Source organism: Eptesicus fuscus, chromosome 5, assembly GCF_027574615.1.
Source record: "Eptesicus fuscus isolate TK198812 chromosome 5, DD_ASM_mEF_20220401, whole genome shotgun sequence".
NCBI classification, from domain to species: Eukaryota; Metazoa; Chordata; class Mammalia; order Chiroptera; family Vespertilionidae; genus Eptesicus; species Eptesicus fuscus.
The window spans coordinates 7,313,589-7,336,457 of record NC_072477.1 but is presented as its reverse complement, the minus strand read 5'-3'; the positions used below and the strand labels follow the sequence as shown (position 1 = coordinate 7,336,457).

The 22,869-nt window shown below is 47.0% G+C and overlaps 1 protein-coding gene and 1 long non-coding RNA gene across 9 annotated transcripts in view; one reads left to right on the top strand and one right to left on the bottom strand.

The window, feature by feature from the left end:
* Positions 1-2,403: 2,403 nt before the first annotated feature.
* LOC129149094 (uncharacterized) lies at positions 2,404-13,472 on the top strand. The gene is made up of 3 exons (XR_008556037.1): positions 2,404-2,477; positions 13,050-13,151; positions 13,351-13,472. It is a non-coding gene; the product is annotated as an uncharacterized LOC129149094 (long non-coding RNA).
* Positions 7,451-22,869, bottom strand: part of PPP2R5C (protein phosphatase 2 regulatory subunit B'gamma) — a 137,649-nt gene continuing 122,230 nt past the window's right edge. For 4 of the 8 annotated variants that reach the window (XM_054715779.1, XM_054715783.1, XM_028130037.2 and 1 more), the window contains 4 exons: positions 20,219-20,320; positions 18,911-18,983; positions 14,416-14,532; positions 7,451-9,827 (listed from right to left, as the gene is read on the bottom strand). In XM_054715779.1, the coding sequence (XP_054571754.1) occupies positions 9,696-9,827; positions 14,416-14,532; positions 18,911-18,983; positions 20,219-20,320 (424 nt within the window). In that variant the 3' untranslated portion in view covers positions 7,451-9,695. Of the gene's footprint in view, positions 9,828-11,500; positions 11,573-14,415; positions 14,533-18,910; positions 18,984-20,218; positions 20,321-22,869 lie in introns of all 8 variants that reach the window. The other 4 variants (XM_054715782.1, XM_008154766.3, XM_054715781.1 and 1 more) reach the window with 3 other exon arrangements.

The following is a 22,869-nucleotide window of genomic DNA, read 5'->3' as shown; positions in this document are numbered from 1 at the left end:
GACCAGTGGGCCCAACACCCATGCCTCTGATGTGGCACAAAGATAAACTTTCGGCAAATCCCTCGTGTGAGCAATGGCAACACACTGGTTTCAGTGCTGGAATGCAGCATCTGACTCACTTTTATACTGAAGCAGCATATAGGCTTTTCCCCCCCAAAATATGTTTTTATTGATTTGAGAGAGAGAGAGAGAAAGAACATCAATGTGAAAGAGTAACATCCATCGGTTACCAATTGGGGATCGAACCTGAAACCTGGTTATATGCTGACTCCAGGAATCAAACTGGCAACCTTTTGGTGTATGGGACGATGCTCAATCAACTGAGCCACACTAGCCAGGGCTGAAGTGGCATATAGTCTTGTCATTAAATGCGAGACCTGCCAACAGCTTCATGTGCTGGGTGCCTCTGACAACTGTAGCAGAAGTTGCAGGTGCAGGTGGTAAGATTTCATCTTCTGTCCCTTGATGAGGAACTTGCCAGATCAGGAACCTCAGGACCAGACATGCTGAGGGGCTGATGGGGCTGGCAGGTAGCTTTGGGACTTGGGGAGAGGGAGTTCCGAACTGGCTGTGCCCAGTCTGGAAAGCTGCAGGCCCCTCTGTGTGCAGTGAAAACACACCTGTGTGCAGCAGCTCCACTAGGACACACAGTGCTGTGATTTCATCCCCACTGGCCATCTCAGCACCTAGGGAACTCTGTGTAGAAGCCTGCAGCGCAGAGACCTGGGCTGTGACGACGTACCAGTCAGGGCCAGGTTTTCCCCATGAAGATGCCACAGGGTGGGGTGGGGATCAGGAATGGGAGAACCAAAGTGGAAGGAAGAGGGCTGGAGGCTGGGTCATGAGCTGGGGCTGCTCCCTTTCTCTGGGTGAAGATGACAGAGATGCCAGTGAGGTTTGGGGAGGAGAGCGCATACTGCCTTCCTGCCCTGGGATGTATCTAGCTTGGTTAAGAATAGCACAGCAGCCCTAATCGGTTTGGCTCAGTGAATAGAGCGTTGGCCTGCGGACTGAAGGGTCCCAGGTTCGATTCCGGTCAAGGGCATGTACCTTGGTTGCGGGCACATCCTCAGTAGGGGGTGTGCAGGAGGCAGCTGATCGAAGTTTTTCTCTCATCAATGTTTCTAACTCTCTATCCCTCTCCCTTCCTCTCTGTAAAAAATCAATAAGATATATTTTTAAAAATTTTTCAAAAAAAAAAAGAAGAATAGCACAGCAAAGAGGCTGCAGGGGATGGTGGTGGGGACGCTGTCTCACAATCCTACAAAGGCCTTATCTGACTGAGAATTAAATTCCAAATCTTTTCCTGGCCACCAGTTGTATCTTTGACTATCTCCTACTATTCAAACGCCCATTCCACTGCAGGCTCCCTCCTACCCCAGGGCCCTTGCATGTGCTGTGCTTTTCTGCCTGAATGCTCTTCCCTCACTTCCTTCAAAGTAACTCTCAGTAAGGCCTCACCTGCCCCTTATGTAAATTTGTCCCCACCTCCTAGACCTTCCCCATCTCTCTCCCCAGTTTTAGTTTTTCCCCAATAGCACTTACCACTTCTAACATAGTATGAATATTGTTGACCTTGTCTATTGTCTTTTTCCTGCACTAGCAGTAAGTTCTCTGAGGGCAGGGATTTCTACTTCTCTTGTTTAGCTAGATCTGCAGTGCCTAGAAAGGTGTTTAATAGGCACTCGTTGAATTGAATGAACCAAGCTGTGGTGATTGTTTTTCTTTGGACCTTGTCCCATTTCCCACCCCCCCCCCCCCCCCCCCGCTTTCCACTTCTGGCTTCCAGGCTCCTCCCTCCTTCCCCTTCTTTTCCAGGAGCTGCCTGACACCCAACTGCCCCCGCTGTAATGGGCTCAAGACACCAGGCAGTTCTGCCCGGTGGGGAGGGGAGACTGGGAAGCTGTTGGCTCCATCCTCCAGCAACCAAATTTTGAACAGGAAGCAGTAGGGAAAAGGTATGTCCTCGGGGCCTGGGTGACTCTGAACGAAAAGAGGGCGTGTGTGCTCCCAGTTGGTTTGCCCACCCTCACTTTTCAGGGTGCAAAGTGGCGGACGGTGTGCGGGGTGAGCAGGTCTAATCCTGGCTCCTCCACTCCCAGGCTGTGCAGCCTCAGCAAAGTCTTCCCAGTCTCTGGGCCTCGCGGACGCTACTGAACCCTCACTGCTGACGTAGATTTAGTTAAGGTAACAAAAGGCAAGTGGCCCTCACCCAGAGGGTGCAGGACCGCCACGTACCTATCTACAATGGGTCGCTGAAGTCAGCCGAGGGCAGGGGCTCTGCCTTGCGCAACAACCTGGTTCACGGTCGGCTTTCTGAGCAGCTGGCGCGGGGTCCCCGCTTCACACTCGGCAGTGCATTTCCACGCACCTTGCCTCACGGAGGCCTCGGGCCACCTTGTTCTTCGGGCAACACTGTGTCCACGGCACAGCCGAGGGAACCGAGGTCCAGACGCAGAGGGCGGGCTTCTTACTTTGTAAGTGAACGAACCCGCCCTGCAGACGGCCGCGTGCGGAAGCCGGAACCGGAGGCAGCCGCGAGCTTCACCGTCCCGAGCCCCGCTTTGGGGTCTTTGTCTCTCCAGCCCCCTCCCGCCACAGATAGTAACCGGTTTCAAGCAAGCCGCCACCGTGGTCACGTGTCCCGTTCGGTCATGTGAGCGCTCGGACCAATCGCCAAGGCTAGGACTGGGAAGCCTTAGGATTGGCCCATCCCAGCCAGGGGGCGGGACTTTGCTCCGGGGAGGGGGAAACATAGCCCCTCCCGGCCCAATGCTGTCATCCGCGTGAATCTCGCTCGCTCGCGAGATCCGAGGCCCGGCTGGTGACTCTAAGCCCCACAATGCACCGGGCAGGGGTGAGGCAGCGCGTATTGGCACCGTCTCGCGCGCCGCTTGCGTCATCTTTCTGAGTCGGCCTTGAGTTAATGGCGCTTCTCGTCCTGAAACCTTGGTTCGGCTTCCCATTGCATGGAAAATTGGGACAAGTTTCATAACGTGGACGCAAGGGCCTCCCACCGCCGACCTTTCCTGCCTCCAGGCCCCTGTCCCCGCGGCTTCTGAAACCTTCGGTTCCTTCCTCATGTCCTGTCGTGGGCTGGCTTGCCTTCCAAGCACTCGCTTGCTTGCTCTTGTTGCTGCCAGACTAGGGGTATTTAAGCCGCGGTCCTTGGCTGGGCTTCCGGGGGCTGTGACTCCCCTTCAGATTATATGCAGAATAGGGTGTGTAGGTGCAGTTGTGGATTTGGGGTGGGAGAGGCTTCCATGAGACTCATGCTGAGAACCCCCACAGGACTATCGGGGCCCCGCGAGGTCTGTGTGCTTTGTCAGCGCAGGGCCTGGCACAGGTGTTCAAAGACGTGCTTATTAGACCGAGGAGAATATGCTAACGTTTTTTCTCCCAATTACTCTCTGCACTCGGCTCAATGTACTCCTGCAGGAATACTTGCTATTACCTGCACGCAACTTGATTGCACGCCTCCCTGCCGGGGTCGTGCTTTTCGGTCGGGAATGCTCATTCATTCGTCCTTCCATCAAATACTGATTGAGCCTATGTGTTTGGGGTGAGGGAGTCGGGCACAGCGCCAGATACTGGAGCCTAGTGAACCACACGAGCCCAGGCACTGTTCTACGTTGCTAGACAGTGAAGGACTCACTCTGCACAGAGAGGGCCACCCTTTGCTCCCAGCTTCTGGCAGGTTGCCCCTGAACCCGATAGGAGTGTCTGTGTACCTGGGGCCATGTTGGAGAGTCAATGCCAACAGTGGGATTTACCCACTGGGTCTTGGGCTGCACAATATCAGCTCACCTTTTGGAGGGGCTGGACACTAAGGTCAGCCATGTAAATGTGACTGACCTCCAATAAAACTGCGGACACTAGGGCTGTGGTGTGCTTCCCTGGATGACAACACTCCGCAGGGAGAGGACAACTGGAAGCTCTGAGCCTGGTCTCGGTCACCATGACCCTGCCCTGTGCATCCTTTCCCTCTCCTGCATCGCAGCCACAGGTGTAACAGCTGTGCTCACTTCTGTGCTTCCTAGGGAATTACTGAACCTGAGGGTGGCCTTGGGGGCACCCTGAACTAGGCAGCCCCCTTCCCACTGACATCCCTAGAGCACCTGGAAAGCCTGCTTCTCTCCTCTGCCCATCACGCCAGTGTTTGGGCTTCACTGGTTTCATTCTATCAGCAGGCTTTTTGTTCCAGTCTTGAAACTCATAATCAGTTCTGGAAGAAGCAACCTCTAGATTTCCTTGCAGGAACTTTCACTCTAGAATCACCTGGACTTTGACAACACTGAGAAAAAGCATTAAAACAATTCATTCAGTAATCATACTTGGTGTATTATTTGCTTTCAGCTCAAGACCAGACAGTGATATGGCCGTGGCGGGATGGGGCGGGGGTCAGCCTGGATTGTGTGGGTCTGTGGCAACGTCCAGGCTGACCCCTGCCCAACATGGGGGTTTGCAAGGCCCCGTTTCTGTTCAGGAGCTGGCCTCCCTCTGGTCTTCCCTCTCTGGTGATAATGCTTGCTCCGGGTAACTTTGGATGGAAGAGCCCTTTTCAATAAGGTCTAAACACCCTCTAAACAAGTGTGTGATGAACAGGTGCCCCTGGCTCCACTCACCTGTCTGGGGAACTTGGGGCTCCAGAAGATCCCTGAGGAAAGGGTCACTGGCCTGGTGCCCTGACCTTGACACCTAACTCAGGCCAATTCTACAAGACACATTTTGGAGACAGAAATGAAGACTCTAATGAAGGTACCACAGCTGAGAGTTCAGCCTTTTAAAAAAATATATATTTTTATGGATTTCAGAGAGGAAGAGGGAGATAGAAACATCAAAGATCAGAGAGAATCATTGATTGGCTGCCTCCTGCACGCCACCTACTGGGGATTGAGCCTGAAACCTGGGCATGTGTCCTTGACCCGAATCGAACTTGGGACCCTTCAGTCCGCAGGCTTACACTCTATCGCCTGAGCCAAAGCAGCTAGGGTGAGACCAGACTTCTTGATATCACAATTTAATGCGAGGATCCGCCCTAACTCAAGTCCGTATTCTAATTGTGCGTGCGTGTGGATCATGGTGTGTGTGTGTGTGTGTGGCAAAATTTCTGGTACATACCCATTTGATAAAAGCTATTCCTGCAGAAAAGATATACAGATATAATTCCAGGGGGTCCATGGGAACTCCTGAGTCTGGGGTAAAGTCACTCACAGTCCACGTTGCTCTCGTTCCATCCCGACTGCTGAGTTACCCAAAGTGCCTGCTACTGGCTGCTTTATTGCAGGAACTAACTTTTATGGTAATTATGGAACTAAACTTATTGTAGTAATCACTTCAGGGTGTGTATGTTGAGACACTACACTTACCAGCATGTCCGAGCCAACCCGACTATCCTAGATGCCTACGGAGTGGGAGCGTGTCCCAGCTCGTGGCTCACCCTACTTTCCCGGATGTGATCAGGAAAAGCTTTGGACAGAAAAGATGAGTTAGTTTCTTTACTCCCCTCCCCACTCCCAGTCTATAGAATTTACATAAAGCTTTTGGAAAAAGCAGAAAAACATGAGCCAGCACGCCAGAGTGGGGGGAACACTCGTCTCTTCACCCTTCGGAACTACTTCTTTCTCTAAAAAAGTGTTATCTTAGTGGATTTTAAATTTTGTGGTAGTGAAACCCATTCTGCCCCCCCCCAATGGATCTTATATAAACCACTCATCTATTAAACAAATAGGAGCTGAATTTTTGAAAAATTTATAGGTTCCTATTAGTAACAGTTAAATGAAAACAGAAGCCAATGAGTTGCTGGTCTCCAAAGTTGAAATTTGGTATATGTTTTTTTTTTTTTAAGTAAAATATTACAGAATGTAATTGACATAAAAACAGCTTCTGAAGTGAGTGCAGCCACTGGACTAGATGGTGTCGGAGGTTCTAGTTCTAGGTCAGAAGCCCCCCCGTGTTCATGGCCACCCGACACTGCAGGCTTCTCTGGCGATCCTGGGGCCCCACATGTTCATGGCCTTGCCCTAAAATGCTCTGGGTGTAAACCTGGCTGCATTCAGTGCTTGTGTGACCTTGGGAAAGTGACTTAATCCTTGTGTGCCTCAGTTTCCTCACTTGTCAACGCGTTGTGAGAATTAACCAACACAGGAAAATGAGGCACCTACACCAGCTTGTGGCATAAAGGTGGTGGCAAGGAATCGGTTATTGTCGTTACTGTTGAGTGTCAGACCAATCTTCATGGAGGGAGACACAAGGCCAGTTCAACTTTGCTTTGAGGCCTCTTGCTACTGTGAAGCAAGTACAGCAAGAAGCTGGACTTAACCCGCAGCTTGCGTCTATTTTAAGTTCTCTGGAGAATTCTTCTTGAGCTGAAGAAGTTGCTAAACACTTTGGCTTCCTCCAATCCAAGATGGGAGACGAGGACGCTGCACGGAGGAAACAGTGTTTTGGGAGCTGCTCCGGGGTGGAGGCGGGGACTGTGTGGTTCCCAAACTCCTCCACAGGGTTACCAGACGTTCAGGCCACAGACCCTCAGGGAGGTCCCGGGCCACCCGCCTGCCGCCCGGGGCGGTCTCTACTGCACCCCAGCTCCCAGCGTGACCTCTCCCACTGGGAGGAGTCACAGACCCCGCCTGGTAGATGAGGCCACTAAGGAGCACAGCGCACACCACCTGCTGGAATGGCCATCAGGCGCACTGGGGAGGTGAAGCCTCCTCCATCCCCGGCCTCCTCTCGCGGCTTCTCAGCAACAGCCTCGGTGAGGACAGTGAGCTCCACCACACAGGAGGCGGGTCTCCTAAGTCCCCACATTCCTATCCTCAGTGAGTCTACTCTTATTTCCAAGACGCTTCAAGAATCATTTTAAACGTGATCATTTCCACAAACTGTGTTCCAATTCACATTTGGCTGAAAGAGAGGTGGTCGGTATGAAAACACCTCTACTTCTGCCCGAGGAGAAGTGAAAATGAGTTTACAGAACGCTGGGGCAGGACCTGCCATCGTGGGCCGCACAGCAGGCACCAGCCAGGAGCTGCGCCAGCGATGCCTGCCCACCTTCAGCCAGTGTCCGGGGCTAGGCCGCCCGACCCTGGCAGTGACTCGATGATGGTCAGAAGCAGCTGGCCCAACACCATGGCTACATTTAGTTTCATGATGAGCATTAAAATTCACATGTTCTTTATTTAGTCCATATAATACACCATTTTTAGAGTTTTTAAAAATTAGATAAAAGAGCATATTAAATGGCAAGTGTATGAAGTTTCTCTTCATAAACAATGTCAAAACAAAAAGTTTTGAGTTACAAAATGTTAAAAAATATGTAGGTACTTAACATTTCACTAAAGCATAAAGTTACAGATATTTTCTAAAGAAAAATAATTGTGCCACTTACCTATTTTTGCTGTTTCTATGAACTTTTTTATTCTGTACATAGGACATTTTGTACAAAATATGAAGTCTACATTTTTATTATTACCATAAAACAAAGATACAATGTATGTACAATATTAAAAGGAAGCCATACTACAGCCACACTAAAAAGACACTCGGAATAGTGACATTTCTGATGTACATCTGGGAAAGAGTGAAGATGCCAAACGCAGAACTTTATGAAGAAAAACAGTCACCAGTTTATTTTCAATGTAGTACTTTTGAAATCAGTTGGTACAGAATAAACAATGTATCTATATAATAATATATAAGTTGAACAATTAGCACAGGGCATCTGAATACTAACTAGGAAAACTTTAATAGGCCAAAATATTAAATAATACTCTTGTCAAAGAAAATTAGTTTCTCTCAAAACGCTTTTTCCCTTTTTTGGTGAATGTTTGTCTTCAATAAAGAGCAGAAATAAAACCTAGACAAAAGATGTTCTTTGAGCTTTACACAATCACCCAAACATTGAAATGTTGCTATTTTTTTAGGGCAAAAGAGTCTTCCAGAAAGCTCTCTCACAAACACACTGAACATCCAAAATCAAGGCTATCTGAGCATCTGTCAGCCAAAGACGGAAGTTCAAACAATGGTATATCAAAATACAGAAGATGCTGCTTTATACAATAAAAAGCACCCTTTTTCCCTCAAAAGGAGAAGGCATCTAATCTTTTTTTAATTGCAAATTTCATAATGGTAAAATGGATAGATGCTTGTCAAGTTTCTCAGGAAGTGTGTCTGCTCACGCAGCGGGCTTTCCACTCGCGGCTGGGCACTCTGAATCCAGCACGTGTGCTCCACACAGGGAGTCCCCTCCCCCCAAGACACGGGACATACATAGTCTGTGGACTTAAGTGGCAGGGAACGATAGTCTGCTTTTACAATGTTTGAGTGGATACCAAGACCTCGAATAGAAGACAGATCCTAAAAGAAGCCACGTTGCATCTTTTATGCATAAAGACATTTAACATTAGTTATATAATCTTATGCTGGAGACAAAAACACCCTCGAATCATCACTTGTTTAGGAGAGCAGTACACATCTCAAATAGCTTTCAAGCAGATAAATAAGTCAAGATACTGGCCACCCTGAGAGAAATAAAACATACAAAGCACTAAGTTTAAAGAATTTTCCTCGTGCTATTCCATCGAAAACGAGAAGCTCAACACATGCAAGGAAGTCTGGGAAATATATAGCAGCATTTGATGAAAACTCAGACACGGTACTTTCCTCAGAAGTGCATATAATGTGTGCTCGTTTCAACACAGGGATTCACCCGAAGCCATCCTCCTGTCCCGCCCTCTCGGCTCTCAGAGCCTCGTCACACACTGATGAGTGTCACGCCAGCGGCCCGCGTGCACGGTGTTGCTGTTTGCCCAAAGGCAGCTGCAGGATGCATCCGGCCAAGAACTGGCTTAACTCAAATGTTCTCATTCTAGCCTTCTATCAAGTGTGGAATTCTTAGAGACTCTAATTTTATTAATTCAAGAGCCTTGCTAAAGGGCAACAACGTGTAAGGACAGAAAAAGAAAATCTGCAAACCCAAAAATGAACACATCGTTTTAAAAATCCCAATTCTAGCCAAGCGAGGCAGAAAGAGCTCTTTGTAAAACCAACTTCTCCTATGAGCTTACTCCTGGAGTCCTGGTGCCAGACCACCGACGGGCAAATATGGCTTTAGAAATACATGAAAGAAGTCAGACATGATGTACATGTCGCTGCTCAAAGTGAAGGACACCTCAGGAAGAAACAGCGGCTGAGGATTGTCACTTTTCCTGTGTTAGAACAATGACAGCAAAAAATCATTTCAATGAAATTGAAAAAAACACACATCAAAAACAGAAAGACATTGCTGGTGTAAACAATCACATGGAAACAACTTCAAAGGTTGTTAAGTCTTAAAAATATGCAATTTTTTTAAGTGTTTCTTTGATTCGAAAAACATTGATACTCTTTTAACTATTTATTTTAAACAATCACCAATTCCATCTGGGTAGAAGGTGAAGGTGATGACCAGGGTGCTGCCTTAGCTCTGATTTTGGTTCGCTGTCATATTTGGGACCGTGGCGGGGACACCGTGGCCGGCTCTGCCTGGGTCTGAGTCACCATTGTTTGAACTCCTAATCTCGAGCTGGGGACGGAGTGCGTTACTGCCTACAGGACGGGGGCGAAGAAAGCTCTGACTCTGAGTGTAACTGATTTGTATGGCACAAAAGTATGTGTTTTCTACAGAATCCAGGACCGAGCCGGCAGGCGGGCGGCTAGCGGCCGTCCTGGGACAGCAGGTCGTCGGCTCTGCAGTGAGCCTCCAAGGCGTTCTTGGTGTGGAGGTCCTGAGGCAGCTCGGACTTGCGGCGCACCAGAGCCCGGTCCTTCTTCAGGTCCTTCTGTGCCTGTAATCACAAACGCAGGGGCGCTGACTACAAACCACACTGTCCCCACACACCCAGGGCCCCTCTGCACTCTGAAGGACAGGCAAAGAGGCAAGTATTTCCTCTTGTGGCAACTGCCCCAAAATGCCACGTCTATTAAAAATAATCCCAGGACCAGTGTGAAGGATGGTGTGCACACAACTGTGTTTTGTCTTTTAAAATGTATAGGTTTGCACAGATTACTCAATACCTCTATTTTGCCAATCTGCCAGTTTGGTCAAGCCCACGGCCACTGCGTTAACAGCAGTATTTGGGAAACATGACAATAAACCATCTAACTCATCCGATCACCATGTACATGCAGAGGACTGTTGGTCAGAAACCTGAGCCTGAACCAAGCCTTCCTTCCTACCTAATGTCTCCATCAAAAAGAAGACATTGCGTACAGAGGATAAGTCACCTGGCAAAGGTGAACAAGTGTCTACCAGAGAAAATATATGTTAAGTCAATAATTTGACAACAAAAAGAATATAACGGTACAACTTCTCATTAGTTTCCAGATACCTTACAGTATAGCCTGTAAAGTATACTTAACTTTAATGAAAAGTTCAAGGACCTGCAAAAGTCATACATGAAACGTTCCCATTTTTTGCAGAGCTAACGTGTCTCAGGGCTCTTTGCAAATTTATCTACGGGAACAGCAATACTGTCAGAGTTTAGAAAGAATTTTGTGTGACATCATTTTAGATGATTTCTAAAATGTTATATGAATATTAATATTCATTCATGGTAAAGGAAGGCGTTTTGGTTTCTCCTGGAAACTGGTGTAAGATGGCTCAGGAAAGCCACCCACGTCAGAGACAGAGGGGCACCCGCCTGCCGCAGTCACAGTACTTGTAAGAGTGCTTTTGTTTGTGAAGCGGATTTGCCTTCGACCCATGGGAAACTCAGAGGGAAATTCTGCCCTGAGTTTTATGTCCACTTCAGGGTGAGCTGTAAAAGAACGCAAAGCCAAGCCAAACAAAACCAAGACTTTATATACTTGAAGTATTCCTGACTGCTGACAGGCATTCCAGAGAAAGAGGCACCAGCAAACACCTTGGCGCTGGAGCAGCAGATGCAAACGGGGAACGCAGACCCGGGCTTCTGCAAGGAAAGGGCAGAGGCGTGCTGGCGCAGCGGGCCGCTCCGCGCAGGCTTGGTAAATTGATGTGTAAAGCAGAGAATAACTGCACAAACCACCGGGGAAAAGGTCAGAGGAACAGGAGCAGGAGAGCATGGGGCTCCATGCAGATGGTCACCGAGGTGAGTAATGCTTGGTGGAGGGGACGTGCTGGCGGACATGCTGATTGTGGATAGAACATACAAGACACACAGAACAGACAGACAGACGGAGAGACATGACCATGACATCCTGCTATGGGTGCAGCTGGAGGACACGGCCTGCTCCTCAGCATATGGCAGAGCTGAGGGCCTGCATTTACACAGTGAGTGGTCACAGAGCACCAGGGCTGGGCGCACAGACTGTGCATGGCTTTACTCCTCAAATGAGGGCAGAACTAATAAAAATTTCTTAAGGGACCAGATTCCTTGGTCTTCACCATCACAAGCTGGAATGACAGGGAAAATACTTCATGTCACTTCTTTTCCTCAACAGAAAGGCCTTAATACTCTATAGATTGAGTAAAGAATACCTGCACTTCCCACCTTCCGTCTTTCTACACCTTCCTGATTTGCATGGCTGGCACTGCTTTTCTCCCGACCGACTGTTAAAATGAGAATTGTAAACATTTTAAATGTCTCTGGTAGAAATGTCATTCACATGAAATTTACTAGTTTTCTTAGGATGCTCTATATAGAATTATACAAGTTCCTCAAAAGAAATGCAAATATGGTCTGACAGGTAAGCATACAGTTGACTTCCTCCACAATATTCCAACCAGTTACCTTCCACTGCCTTAGAACCCACCCCCCCTTCCTCCTACAATGCTGTCATTTGCCTCACGTGTCACGCCGAGCCAGCACTTGAGTCATTTTTAGCTAAAGCTTCTTATGTCAATTTGGTATCCAAATCACCCACATACATTTTCCCCCTGAATCTCGGGATCTTCTCTTTGCTTTAACAACAGTGTTTTTGAGAATTTCAGGAATAGGACTGTAAACATTTTCAAGTTAAGAATGGTCTATCATATCAAATATTATACCTAAGAGACTGCACTAAAAATATTTCATCTAGATAGATTGAGATTGGGAGGGGGTTTCAATTGATCCATACAAAACTATAAGTCTTGAAATTGGGGAGTGGTAATCTTCCAACCTTATTCTTTTATTGGCATTAATTTGGCTATTTTAGGTCCTCTGTATTACCATATGAATTTTAGAACCAGCTCATCAATTTCTAAAAAAAAAAAAAAAAAAAAAAAAAAAAAGTCTGCTGGGATTCTGACTGCAATTGTGTTAATTTGGGGAGAACTGGCATCTTAATGGTATCGAGTCTTTCAACCTGATCCATAGAAACCTAAAGGTAAGGGTGGGGGAATAATTTTTGTAAGAATGTCAATCACACAAAACAATGAGTCGTGTAATCTAATTTAAGGGTCATGAGAACAAACATGCTACAGAGGAGGCCCTCAGTCATAAAGAAGCCTGTCAATCACACAATTACGTGTTATGTTCATTACATTCTGGGCACTGTTTGCTCTTTCCCAGCTTTCATTATCAAGTCAGAGAATGTACTGAAAAGAAAAACTCTCCAACCCTAAAACATTTAATGTGAAAGAACTGGCTCGTGAATCATGTTTCCTTCTCAGCTTTGTATGGACTTCAAAACGAACATGTGGTTACAAGTCACAGGCAGGCTCCCTGGGCGAGGGCACTGGCTTGATCTCCTCTGGGTGTCTGCAGGTGACAGGCTGGCTGTCCTGTCCTTAGCACACGTTAAGCCGTAGAACCAAAATGGTAATCAAAAAGAGGACCTCAAATTCCTTCCAAACTAAAAAAAAATCAAGTAAGAAAATTAATACTCCCACAAATGGAGAAAAATATAAGAATTTTATGCTTTTTATTAAATCTATTTCATTGATAAAAATATTAATTGTGAGGAAATTATGATATGCAATTAGATTAAGTAAAAAAATAAGTTACTAGGGGTATAGTGAATTTTACCACTGTATTTTTAGTATTTCCAAGATTTGATGAGCTGAAAAAAGCCCGAATTCACCTGCCTTTTATTTTAACCCACAGCCAGGAGCTGGCTGGCGGAAGCGGCGTGACCGTGGTCAGCGTGGGCACCTCCTTCTGCAGCGCCAAGAAAAAGAGTCCAGACCAGGGCCGCCCAATGAAAAGGTAATGCCACCTACGTGTGTACTAGTAATTCCAAATTTTCTAGCAGCCACGTCAAAAAAGTAAAAAGCAATAGCAATAGGTGAAATTAATTTGAATGTTTTATTTAACCCAGGATAATATTAAAAATATTATAATTTCAACAAATAATCAATAATAAAAAAATGACAAATGAAATGTTTTTACATTCCTTCCCTCACAGTAAGCCTGGGAATTCCTGAGTTTGAGTGACGGCACACGCAGTGCTGATGGCCACATTTCAGCGCTCAGCCACGTGGCTGTGGGTAGGACAGCACAGTCTATATGGTCTGGATCGTATGCTCTGGGAAACGTCTGATCCTATCTGACCAGGTGGGGAATACAACTTAACTGAATTAAAATCAAACAGATTAACCCCCGCCCCGAGTGTTTAACTGCGTTCCGAATGACACGAGCACTTAGGAACCACTTGCACACAGGACACGGTGTCACTCCAGCACTCAATGTTCACGTGCCAGAATCCCAGTGCTGGTGTCTTTGGAAACTCTTGCTGGTCGGAGGGGATTCAAGTTCAAAGTCAGAGCCAGCCCAGAGCCCCAGCCAGGCCAGGACCACATCAGCTCCCGTGGACAGAGAGGCACAGCACCGCAAGGCTCTGCGCACGCAGAAGGGAGCTAGTGCGTCACCTCTCTGTAGCCCACGTTGTATATACTGTATTCCCTGTTCAGTAATAAGGGTCTATATTTGGACAGTATATAGTGGAAACAAAACCACTCGAGCGAGGTAGTACGTGCGGTGGTTCCGACAGAGTCCGCAGCCCTGGGAACTCCAACAGAGCCCGGGCCCTGCCCAGGCCTCACGGGCCCTACGGTTCTTCGAGGGGAGGGAGGCAAGGCTCCACCCTGGTGTCTGGGCTGCTGAGCTTGGCCGTAACTATGACTAATGGGGACCAAGAGAAGCTGGAGGGAGGGAGGGAAAAGAGTGGCAAGACATTACTGCGAAGCTTTTGACTTTTTGCTCAAGTTAACATTGAAAGACATTTAAGGGTGGGGATTACTGTTAAGATAAACGAATAGACAAACTGCAGGCACATACTTCATTCTTAAAAACTGTTTCTAGTAAACTGATCACTGGATGTACAGATAAATGTCTCCTGTAAGCTTACCAAAGTTTAATTTTTACCTCTGGCTCGCAAAGACTGCTGGACAGCACCTCACCTACTACATCATGTGCATTTCAAAGCAAATCTACAGCGAGCGCCTCTCAGCTGAGCTCTGCGCACGTTTACCTGGCGAGCCTCTTCGTTCACTGTCTTTCTCAGCATCTGCACATCTTCAAATAAGGGCCCATCTGTCTCCATTGCAACCGGGATGCTCATGGTGCTCGCTTGGCTATGTACTGTATACTGCAATGCAAAGTGTGGAATCACTCTCTGTTAGCGCCTGGAGTCCGACGCCAGGGTCTCCTCCTGGCTGGGCACGACTTCCCACCAACACTCCCCGGCCCTCTGCTGCCTCCACCTGCTGCTGACCACCTGGAGTGCCTACAGTTCTGGTCACACGCAGGAGGAGGGCAGAGCTGGTGTCAGTGGTCGCTCCACCATCCCGGCCCCTGGGGCCGGGGGACAGGTGGTGACACCTGCCTCACAGCCTTTGGTGTCCTGATCCCACATAAGCGGTGAGGGCACAACCTGGATTGGTCACCAGGGCCTGTTGCACACTGAAACCGCCACCTCTAACCTCCCAACCTTTGCACACCACCTGCTGATTGGTGACATGCACCCTTTTCTCTCCCACCTTCCTTTCTGGATCCTTTACCCCATTTTCCTAACTTGCTTCAGCCCCACCATGGACCACATCCTTTGTCCACACCCAGAATGCACAGCTGCTGCCCCGAGCTGGCACTGCAGAGAAGGACCAGTGCACCCCCAAGTCCAGGACCTCCTGTCCACCGGGCCCAGCCCCACAGGCTTCTCAGCGGCTCCCTTGTCACCTCCCCACTGGCCCTGGGCTCCGGGCTTGGTATGAATTGCAGACGGGTCTTCCAGCCTGTGTTTATCTGAGTGTAACACGGGGATAAGATCACCCCCCCCACCCCAGTTCACCACCTGCTTTGAGCCCTCAGCTCTGTGATGGGACCTCGGCCACCAGGCTGTCAGTGGTGCCATCTCTTTGTGGTTTCTATCCTCCTGGACCTGTCCACCACCATCGCTGAAGCTTCCCCTCCTACCTTCCCACCGTCCCTGGATGACAGTGCTGGCCTGTCTCACGCGCCCTGTGGGATCTCGACCCCACCTTGTTCACCGTGCCTTCCATGTCCCCCTGGACCCTGTCCTTGTAATGGCCGCTCACTCACTCACTCACTCACTCGGGCCACACCCTCGCTGTTTCTTCAACACCAGCGGGCTCCCGGTCCCCTCAGTGCCCAGCAGAGCCCCTCCTAAGCGCCCAGCCCTCCAGGCCGCTCCGCTGCCGCCAGACGAGTCTCTGAACGGCAAGTGTGACCGGGCCACCTTGCTCTTCATGACACTAACACCTGCACACATTTCTGGAAACAAAGCCCACACTCTGTCCCGTCTCCAGCTTTGGCCCTGGAATGCAGCAGCCAGAGCCCCCTCCACCGCCCAGAGGCCACCTGTGTTGAACAGCTCGGCTTCCCTGCCGTCCTCTCTCTGACTTGAGACACTCCCATGGATTCAGAATGGTCAAGCCCTGGACTACGGCCTTCCATCCCTGCATCTTTTCCTCAAGTGCCTCCCGCCATCATCACTCGGCATGTTACAATCTGACCGCCTGAACTGAACTCTGGCCCTGCCTGGCCCCCTCATGGCCGTTAGCTCCTTGAAGCCGGGGGCTGTGCCCTGTTCTCATCTTTGTACTGGGAAAATTCCATGCTTAGTGACACAGCACAGTGCCTCGTCCTCTCGGGGCTCGCAGCCGCTGGGCCAGACAGAAGTGACAATAACTGTAACACTCAGGCGGCGCAGGGCCTGCGCTGAGCCAGCATCAGCTTTGGCTCCTCTGAGCGAAAACGGAGTGTGCTCCACGGAACCTGGCAAGGTCCTCGCTGGGCCCAAGGCAGAGAAAAGTGTCAACCAGGTGCTACGAAACCTTCACAGCAAAACCAATGTCCCGTGGCAGGACAGGGTCCTTACTAGGGATAGACACCTCCATCAAGGCTCAAGTTCACAAAGGGTGAAGGGTCGCACACCAGAGCTACACTAAGAGTTCAGATGCTGTCAGCACTTCCCACGAGGCCCATGCAAGTCAGGGAGAAATAAGTAGTCAAATGACATTTATATTAGAAATCTTCACCATCTCATGATTTAAAAAGTTAAATCATGTATGACAATAAAACCCCCACGAAGCGGCCACCACTGCTAGGTCAGACAGACTGAGAACCCTTTCCCAGGGTCCCACGGCACACACACTGGTGAGAACTCCTAATACATGGTTTGAAAAAAATAGGGACCGTCCGGAAGACTTCTTGATACATGTCAGTAAACACAGTGGATTACTGGGAATCCATCTTTAAAAAGGAAGCTATTAAATCAATTCTCAAAAAGGCAGATTTGAGATCAAGAACCAAGCTTCAAAACCCCAACTATTTTTGTTACAGAGATAAGAAATAAATTATTTACATTTTGCTGTGAATGGCAAGCAGTGATTAGAATTCAGAAGATATTCTCTCTAGAGAATTAAAACAAGTCCAAAGCCCTGATTTCTAGCCCTGAGATTAGTCATGAAGTATTTTCCGTTTGCACACAGACAGGTCTGTTGGGGTCGAGTCACAGATGGTGTTGACACAGAGATGAGGAGTCAGGACAGTGCTCAGACCAGAGTGCGGGTCCCCAGTGAGTGCACTGTCCTGGTCACCGAGACATTTGTAAAGAGAGCAGGGAACAGAAATGTGATGTCAGAAAGCTCAGAGAGTTCAGAACAATCCATATTTCAGAAGGAAAACCTGTTACAGCTCCGAGGTAAAACAGCTTGGTAACACAATCACCAGCAAGCCCCCTTCGTAATGCTAAAGTTCATAAACTTCCCATGAGGTTATTTCTATATTTCAGCTAAAACCAATTAGATCAGACACTCTGATTTGTACCTATGTTACATGTTTCCAGAGTGCTGGTTTCCAGTATGTGACAGTTAGGGTTATGGTTATGTTCTGACAGTCCAGCTGGGACTGACTGCCCTTTGCACTTACACCTGCCCAGATTATGGTTTTCCTGTGCTTTAAAACAAATGTATTTTAACCTTACTTTCAACATAAATTCCATTCTTTTTTTGTTTTGTTTTTAATGTATTTTTATTGATTTCAGAGAGGGAGTAAGGGAGAGGGAGAGAAAAAGAGAAACATCAATGATAAGAGAGAATCATTGATGGGCTGCCTCCTGCACGCCCCCCTACTGGGGACTGAGCTGCAACTAGGGCATGTGCCCTTGACCGGAATTGAACCTGCGACCCTTCATTCTGCAGGCTGACGCTCTATCCACTGAGCCAAAGTGGCTAGAGCATAAATCCCATTCTTTAAAGTAGATACCCATAGCTATCTATCTAAGTTAAGTACTATACAGTTCCACAGTAATCTTAAGATAGCAATCGATGTAGCAGCATGGGGTGTATTCTGGTAGAATAAGGCTGGCTGCTGGTGTTAGGCAGAATCAGGATTCACTTAAGAATGTCACTTAGTTTTCCTATGGCTCAAGTCTCTTGACCGTAGTTTTAGCAAAGGGAATACAAATCAATATGTGATTCTATGGGTAAATAGAATGTATCTTTGTATTCATGTATTGCTTTTTATTAAATGTGAGAGATTTAAAAACTACACACCAATTTGGATAATAATTACTTATGTGCCCCTCTCATCAAAGGGAATAGATGGCTTATCAGTTAGTTCACCTTACTGAAGCTACTAGGATTTGGGGGGTAAGCTGAGCAGCTCTCCTCATAAAGAAAAATCTTTTTTTTTTCTGGGCAGTTGGAGAAAGCCTGAGAATTCTCAACGTGGCAAAGATCCACACAAACGCTTTTCAGGAAGCACAGCCCCATGATGACTGCCAAACCCTGTGAAGACTGACAGGGGAATGTCTGCAGAGACAGTGCTCCAGTCACCCGGACCCGCAGACAGAACGCCAGAGCCCACAACTCCAGCCCCAGGGCCTGGCACCCTGGGAGCCAGCCCAAGAGTTAGTGCTACGTAGGATACGGCTCCACGGCTGGCCTCTCTGGAAGGCAGGGCACCTGTGCTCACCAACAGAGCGAGAGGGCCCTCCTGGCTCAGAGCAGGTGCTCACATGGCAGAAGTCAGGAAATTTTTTAAGGACAAAAGGCTCAGCCCACAGACACCTAATTTTAGGGAAGAGGACATAAACTTTATACTTAATCTATTCCAAATCTAATTTCTTTTAAAATTTGATATTAAAGAGAAGGAAATATAGTTTGAGTTACAGCATCTATGATATTTGCAAGAGAAAGCAAATTACAATCTTGGTCCAAATAAAGCCTGTAGCCTGGTTTTCTTTTTACCACAGTCTATTCATCAATTTCATACATTATTTTAAAAGCAGAAGAAAACGTGTCAATCCTGTGGTAAAAACTTTTTTGGGGCAAACGAAGTACTTGTACAAAAGTTGGAAAGTATTTTTATTATGGATCTTTTCATAAACAATGTTAGTGAACACGATTCCCCTCCTTCCCATGATGAAGCCACAGGCCTAACTTATAAAAACATTCAGTCACACCCTAGAAGGCTTCAAGTAATGTTACTCTCTTTTGTAGTACCTGGGGGTTTGCTTTGGCTAGATTTTCTATTTTAACCCATGCTTCTTCTCGTTCTTTCATTTTTAGCTTCTCTCTGAAAAACAGTAAAATGTCATTGGTATTAGAGAAATGAATTAAATTCAAGAAACTGTTAAAGGGGAAAACACTGAATAGTCCTGTCTCATTCACAGTGGGGAATTACAATACATGGGGCATGAAAAAATACAAAAACAACAAGACTTAGAGGAAAAAGATAAAAATAAATGCTAAAACTTCAACATGTTCACCAATAATGAGTCACATGACCTTTAGTCAATCACTGAACTCAACTTTTCTGAAAATCCAGAAAATGTGCTATAAGATCTTTAGGTTCCCTTTTAGAGACTGTGATACTCTATGAGAAGGTGTGCCATCAGCAAAGCCCGATGTTTATATATTTCACATCTGATCACTGCGTTTGCTGAGCTAAGAAGGGACCAGGCAGCCTGAAGGGTAAAGAAAGCCCCCTGTGCCCTGCCCTGCTGTTTACGATCGTCTCACACTCCACATCTCACGTGTTTATACTTGCCTGTCTCTCTTTCCACACTGCCCCGAACATAAATCCCAAAGACAAGGGTCTTGTTTGCTTTACTCACTGCTGTGTTGCCAGAACCTAAGACAGGGCCTAGCATACAGGTAAACACTTCCATGCTGTATATAGAACAAACGTGACCACCAGCTCTATAGACTGCAAGGTGAATTACATTCAGTCAAGTTTATCTGCCTGAGCCAGTTTCAAGTGACAAGCCAAGAATAAACTCTGCCAATAGTTTATACTGGACTCTGAAGTGGGGTCTAACTAGTAACCACTGGGACAGTGCCTTGTCACCAGACTGTCCCTAGGCAGCGTGAGCGCAGGGCCCTGGTTCTGCGGACAGAGGTGAGAGTTCAGAGAACGCCGGCTGCACGGACGTTACCACATTAGAACTAAGTCCTGTGGCGAGGAAGATTCTTGCTCTCTCATACCAACCTTACAAAATGTAATTCAAATGCCTGCCTAATAAACATGAAAAATTACTGCACATTAGTCGGTAAGGGTCCCTGAGAAAAGCAAAAATTCTGAAAGTTAAATGATTAAACTAGTAGCATAATGGAGGAAATAGCTGACTTTAAATGTGTTCTCTGAAAATAAGTTATCATAAGGAAGTTTTTATTTGCTTTCCAAGTATGAAAGGATTGATTTTGCTTTAAAGTGAAAGATAACATGTTAGGACAAACCAATGCGAGAGGTTAATTCAGGGTTAAGGAGAACAATCCTTAAAAGAGTAACTTTTGAAAAGAGCCACTTACTTCAGCTTCTCTGCTTTAAACTGTTGGGTGCAGTCATCGAATAGTTTTTGGTTCATTTCCATGAAGAGTTTCAGTGCGTTGTATATCAAGCCATGTATTGTCCTAGATATAAAACTCACGTTGAAACTCAGAATGCATGATCTTTTTTACCCTCTCCCTCCTCCTGGGCTACAATCTATTTCCATCCAAACTTATCAGGCTATTTCAATATTCATTTCACAAGTTTCCTGCACTTTTAAAGTAAAGAAGCTGCTGCTTTTGATTCATTTGCTCCTTTTATTTAAAAATAAAAATATTTTTTTAATTGATTTCAGCGAGAGGAAGGGAGAGAAAGAGTGGGCTAGAAACATCAATGATGAGAATCATTGATCAGCTGCCTCATGCATTGCGCTCTACTGGGGATTGAGCCCGCAACTGGACATGTGCCCTGAACTGTGACCTCCTGGTTCATGGGTTGACCCTCAACCACTGAGCCACACCAGCCAGACCATTTGTTCATTTTCTTTTTTGTTTTGTTCCTTTTCTTATAGTCCGCCATACAGCCTGTAACCTCCTTCGGAGCCAAAAGCCACCTTAATTGGAAACTGAATAAAAAATGTTGAAACTTGAACAAGTGTAACTAAGATAAGCTTAATTATATAGGAGACAATAATGGAAGCATTTTATTTCCTATAAATGTTCGTTTCTTTTCCATCTTATTCACTGAGGACAGAAAAATTAATTTTAATAATGCCTGTAGAGCTTTGGTAGGTAGAACATAAACTGCCACAGAGCTGCTTAGTCCAACAGCTGCAGGCTCTGACACACAGGAGGGGAGCCCAGCTGCTTTGCGTCCCAGTGGAGCCCCATGACTCAAGTCCCAGCTGCCATCTGTGGAGCCACATAAGCGACCCTCCAGTGATGGCAGAGAAACTGCGCAGCACAGCCTTGCAAACCAAGGAATTGCGAGCAACAATAAAATAGGCGTTAAACCAAAACCCAAACCAAAAACTGAACTTTCAGATCATAACTACTTTTTAATTCACCTTATAATAAAACCCAAATCATAATTAGACAACACTTAGCAGAACCTTTCTTCCTTGGCCTTGGGCAGGAATCATGCTTAATCATGTACAGGAACTTTATCACCCGCTAAACTCAATTAAAAAAATGGGCCCAGCCTGTGGTTTAGTGTTGACATATGAACTAGGAGGTCATGGTTCGATTCCTGGTCAGGGCACATGACCAGGTTGCGGCTCGATCCCCAGTAGGGGGCATGCAGGTGGTGGCTGATCAATGACTCTCATCCTTTATGTTTCTACCTCTCTTTCCCTCTCTCTCTCTCTCTCTGAAATCAATAAAAACATATAAGAAAAAGTAATAAAAAAAGAAAAAAACCTTTTACAAAGAGGTTGTTAAAAGTCAACACATTAACAATGACTAGACTACCCAAGGACGATTCCAGCCCCAAGACTGCAGTGAGCGGTCATGGGTGTGGTCAGACACTAGGACTTGTAAACTTCACCTTAATTAACCATCACAGCAAGGTGAAGGTCACCTGCAAAGCAGAGTGTTTTGTGTAGTACAGGCACACCTAGGTGATATGGTGGGTTTGGTTCCAGACCACAACCATAGAGCAAGTAATCATCTCTTTGCTGGAGGAGGGTCCTGCCTTAATTTTTTAAAATATATATATTTTATTGATTTTTTACAGAGAGGAAGGGAGAGGGATAGAGAGTTAGAAACAGCAATGAGAGAGAAACATCAATCAGCTGCCTCCTGCACACACCCCACTGGCAATATGCCCGCAACCAAGGTACATGCCCTTCATCGGAATCGAACCTGGGACCTTTCAGTCCTCAGGCCGACGCTCTATCCACTGAGCCAAACCGGTTTCGGCCTGCCTTCATTTTTGTTGTTAATCCTCGCTGAGGATATTTTTTCCATTGATTTTTAGAGAAAGTGGAAGGGAAGGAGGGGAAGAGAGAGAGAGGGAGAGAGACAGAAAAACAATGATGATTGGTTGCTTCCTGCATGTGCCCCAATAGGGCCAAGGATGAATCCTCAACCCAGTATATGTGCCCTTGGCTGGGAATCAAACCTGCCACCCTTTAGTGCTTGGGCTGATGATCCAACAACTGAGCAACACTGGCCAGGGCCTGCCTTCAAAGTGTAAAAAACACGTTGTGAAGTGCAATAAAGCAAGGTGTGCTTGTTTTCTAACATTGTCTTGATTGGTCATCACAAAACACTACGCTGGGTGATAATATTCTCTATTTTTTGGAGAAAATCAGTCCATTCCTGCCCTTCCCTGAAAGGACAGGAGAAGCAGAGCAAATGTGAGGTTCCTCAGGCTGGGTTTAGATCACCTGCTCCACAGGCAGGGAGCACAGTGGGTCGTTCTAGGTCACAGACTGTGTGTGACAGCAGAACTCAAGGGTCCCACGGATGGAGTGGCCACTGCCATCCTGCCGGGGCTGTGCCCAGGGAGCTCTGATGGGACCTTTGACTCCTCTGGAGGGAACTTAACAAGATGCTGCTACTCACACGGCCAGGGATGGTGGCTGTGAACATGTGGGCACTGGGGGTAAGGAGGCAAATTAAAGCCATACTTCCACTTAACTACAAGTCCAATAAGACATCAATATCTCGTTCCTTAACTGATACTTCAG